At 52.5% G+C, this 4430-nt stretch overlaps 1 protein-coding gene across 1 annotated transcript in view; it reads right to left on the bottom strand.

The window, feature by feature from the left end:
* Window positions 1–2614: 2614 nt before the first annotated feature.
* Window positions 2615–4430, bottom strand: part of GUITHDRAFT_148138 (hypothetical protein) — a gene marked incomplete at both ends in the record, with an annotated part of 4825 nt that continues 3009 nt past the window's right edge. Inside the window, 7 exons of the mRNA XM_005820042.1 lie at window positions 2615–3022; window positions 3052–3110; window positions 3683–3735; window positions 3837–3882; window positions 3929–3979; window positions 4030–4083; window positions 4347–4398. Of these exons, the coding sequence (XP_005820099.1) occupies window positions 2615–3022; window positions 3052–3110; window positions 3683–3735; window positions 3837–3882; window positions 3929–3979; window positions 4030–4083; window positions 4347–4398 (723 nt within the window). The remainder of the gene's footprint in view (window positions 3023–3051; window positions 3111–3682; window positions 3736–3836; window positions 3883–3928; window positions 3980–4029; window positions 4084–4346; window positions 4399–4430) is intronic.

Raw genomic sequence — 4430 nt, 5'->3', positions numbered from 1 at the left:
TCCCCCCCCCCCCCTCCATGCCTTGCATGACGATCACTGCCGCCCGTGCTCGCATACTGCCCCCCACCCCCACCCCGCATGCCTTGCATGCTGATCGCTGCCGCCCGTGCTCGCATATGCTGCTCCCCCCGCAGTGCATTGCGAAGATCTTCGCCGCCCGTGCTCGCATAACTTTCTTGTTCTGTTTTCTTCATCCGTCTCGTCTTCATCCTCTTAACCTTCACACGAGCTGCTCGTCTTCCTCCTTCTCTTGCGCGACCTCTCGCCGCTCTCCGAAGATGCCGACATAGTTCGGACAACGACGAGATCTAACTCATCCCCCTCATACTCGGGTGGGATCCTTTGGGCCCGGCGGGCCCGGGCCGAACTGAACCGTAGTTGTTGTTGCTCTATTTCAAGCCAGCCTCAGTGTTCGATCGTGGGACACAACAAGGTTCTGACTCAGTATTTTTCCACTGAAATTGCTGCCCCCGACATACGTGTGCTTTTAGAGTCTTTGTACCCCCACCCCCATGTAAACCTTTCAAAATACCCCTACCATAGCCATTTCGTTCTTGCTCGTACCCCGGGACCTCAAGTTCAACATCGTTGGGCCGGTCTTTTATACCCACCCCATGGAATCATGAGGACCCCATCAAATTTATACCCCCACCCCCATATTTACTGTTTTTCACCCCACTGCAGCAGTGCAACAGCCACAACCCCCCGAATGATAAAGTCACCTCTTCCTAACGGGCCTCACCCTGCAACCTGCCACGTGGAGCAAATGATTATTTCCAAAAAGGGTTACTTGAAGTTGAACTTTAGGGGTCCTCCTAAGAGTCACGTTGTGACAACCCCATCAAATTCCTAGAAAATGGGGTTAAAGTTGGGGGTCATACACCCAAGCTCCTTGAATTTTGTAAAATATGTACCCCTACCGGTAACAATGTCGTCAGCTGGGCTGAATCGACACTGGACCCCGTGGTTTTATCCTGACCACCTCCACAATGTACCCCCATCCTCGTACCCTTCAGTACCCCATCATGTTGTAGACCTGAAAATTTCCAGGAAGTTCTATTACAGAAAGTTCCTTTTTGGACGACTACCCACCCAATCATGGAAATTATCATACCCCAACCCCTAAAGGGTCAATGGAACTTTTGGAAATCCCCTTCATCCACTACCCCAGTCTATCCGCAAACAACACTACCCACCCCCTCTGTTCTCTACACCCACCCCCTAATTGGAGGACATCTCCCCACTCCAGGAGACACCGCCTCACGATTATCGTACCGCCCACGGCTACAGAACACTCTTTGGACCCCACCCCCGGGAATAGCCTCACCTCTTCGGAGAACTCCAACTCCAGGTACCCCGTCTTTTGATATAGTTTGACCCCTACTTCTACCAAGTGACAAAGTGTATTTTACCACCCCACCCTACTATCCACAGGATGTGACGAGGTCCACCAGAGCTTCGAAGCTACACCACGAGAAAGATTGAGTGCCCCCCCCTCCTCATCCGACCATGTTATGAAGTACCCACCTTTATTCCCATGTTTGTATCTGAAATATAGGGGTACATGTAAAAGAGTGGTTGTTGTGCCTGGGTAGGGTGCATTCTCCATGATGGGTCTCGGGGACCTGAAACACAGAGTACCCTACCCTCGAAGTTGATCGCTTCTACCCACCCCCACCCTCCTATACCTCCCGGAATCAATTCGGTCCTACCCACCGTCTGCTCAATACACACTTTGTAGAAACGTCTAGAATGACCCCTACCATGGAGTACCCACCCCTATATTCGACAACCCGCACCCCCTGAGGTCCTTCTCCCACACTCCCGTGTTCCCGATGTTCCTGATCCACCCCGTGAGCTGACCCCACCCTTTTGAGAACCCCATCCCCCACCTGATTCAAACCTACCCGTACTTCTTATATGAAATATGAATGAATATATGGGGTAGGGTACTAGCCCCTCCAACCCCTGACCCCGAAAAGAAAAATTCGAATTGACTACCCCCACCTTCTACCCCCTGGGAGTGCTCTAAACCTACCCCCTGATCCAGCTACCCCTTTGACCCCCCCACCCCTTACCCTACTTCACACCCATCAGTTGGAATGTCTGGGGGAGCCCTACCCCTATCTTCCCCTGCAATCTTATGCTACGGTGGGGGTGGGTACTCATTCGCATCCTTCAACCAGTCCTATCCGCCTCCTCAGCCTCCAGCGTTCGCTGCTGTTTCTCCTCCCCCTCGCTCCTTCTTTACTCCCTCCTCCTCCTCCTCCTCTTGTGTCTATCCTCCACTGCATCTCGTGATCACTTCTTTCCTCCCTCTGTGCAGCTTTGTGCGTCCTCGTTCGCTCTTGTCGGCGTTCTGCAATCCTCTCGATCATTATCCACCTCTGACCCGCTCCGTTGCTTGCTGTCTTTCCTTTCCACCGTCATTGTCTCAATCGAATCAGGAGCTTGCTACGTGTGCCAGCACAAAATTCCTCCGTACCTTCTTGGTTCGATCTCTTTCCTCGGTTTGTATCCGGCTCGTATGTCAATTTAAAAGGCGCTGTTGCACCGCAGCATCGTCGCACAGTTTTTCCTCTGTCGCTATCGCAATCAGGATCTGAATTCGTATTCACACACTTGTCATCAAGAAACATCTCCTGTCAGAATGCCAGCTGCTGCTACTTCCGATTCTGAGTTTCTTGGCCGCTGCTCCGAATTGCTGGATGCCGCCGCGGTTTCCACCGCACTGGCCATGGCTAGCAGGACAGGCCTTCTTGCTGCAATGCTTGTAGATGTGACGCCCAAGACCGCCGGTCAGTGGGCGATCATTGCTGGAGTTCCAGTGAAGAATGCTTCGGATGTTCTGAACACACTGGCGAACGGTCAGGTAGGATGATACAATTGGTTTGTAGTGCGAGACGCTCACTATATCGCAGGTGATCGTTTCCTCGATCTCTGATGGTGAAGAGGCGACGTACTGCATCCCAGCGTCAAGAGTCTCCCAGGTCAAGGAGATGGGAGCTATTTTGAGGCTCTCCTGCTAAGGAGGATGGACCCGGAGACTACCTTCAACATGGTCCGGTTCAGATCTGAGAAGATGTCGTCCTGCAAACTTTCCACCCTTCCTGCCGTTGGTAGTTGATACTTGGGAAGGAGGATCTCCCGCTGACAGGTTACTTGAGCTGTGACCTGGTGATTGCTAGGGAGGATGGGAGGGTTGTGGGCAGTGGAACGTGTTAGGAAGCGCTTCTCTTAACGGAGTCTTTTTGGTTGTCTTCTCGATAGATATGGTATGGCGGGTGTAGACTACGACTTAATTTGTAAATTACATCAAGAGTTTGTAGATGCTTGTATCTTATGATGGTTGGTCTTGACCCCCTTGGTCCTCCGTTGCCTCCTGTATGTGCTCTAGAGAGTCGGAGACTCCCATACATCGGACCATATGAGACCTTGTTTGTTATTCGACAGATGTATGATGATTGCGTTATCAATGTTCAGCTGGGAGGGACAATATCGGCGGCGACTACGTGCATTTTCCTTTGCTGCAGGAGTTCCGAGATTTGATGTACAGAAATCTCATCAATGCCATCTGTGAACGGGTAAATGATGGAGTGAATGAGGGGCAAGGAGTGGAGGAAGGATAGTAGGCGAGCAGGAGAGAAGGTATGGCAGCAAATCTTCCTGCCGTCAGCATCACCTGCGTGCGCGTCCCATAGCATCCGGATCAGCTTCTGAAAGGTCTTGACCCATCTGCAGACGAGGTGAGGGAGGTGCAGGAGGAGCGTGAGTAGAGGAGGGATGTAAGGAGGAGGAATAGGATAAGACAGCAGTCCAGGGTAAGAGCAGCAGACCTCCTGGTGTCGAACATAGGACTCTTGAACCTTCCCTCTTCCAGCTCTGCGGACCCTCGTCATCGCCCGGGAGGAAGGAGGACTTGGCTGACCTTTCTTCATCTTCCTGAGTTTCTTTCTATTCTTCTTCCTCCCTAGTTTGACTGAAGCCTTAATGTTAGGACTGCACACCGAAAGCATTCCTGTTCCTCACCAGCAACGTCCACGTAGTCCTTCATGGAGCGCACTAGCGTCGTTCGTCCTTGTCCTTGATGACGCGTGAACTTTGTGGTTGTTGGAGAAGAGAGGAGATGGAGAAGACTAGAAAGGAGGAGGAGGAGGCAGGAGGCAGGAGGAGGCAGGAGGCAGGAGGCAGGAGGCAGGAGGCAGGAGGCAGGAGGCAGGAGGCAGGACGGGCAAGATGACGAAGGAGAGGAGATGGTAATGATGGTGGAAGTGAGAACGGCAGCAACAAAGGGGCTGAGGGCGGCGGGAGAGCGAGGAAGGGGAGGAGGGAAGGATGAGAGGTACCAGCAGAAGCGTAGACGAAGGAAGCTGCTGCTCGAGAGGACATCTTGCGGACCTGAAGGAAGTTGAGGAGGATGGAGAAGAAGG

Source organism: Guillardia theta (genome assembly GCF_000315625.1).
Source record: "Guillardia theta CCMP2712 unplaced genomic scaffold GUITHscaffold_193, whole genome shotgun sequence".
NCBI lineage: Eukaryota > Cryptophyceae > Pyrenomonadales > Geminigeraceae > Guillardia > Guillardia theta.
This window is presented reverse-complemented; position numbering and strand designations above follow the sequence as displayed.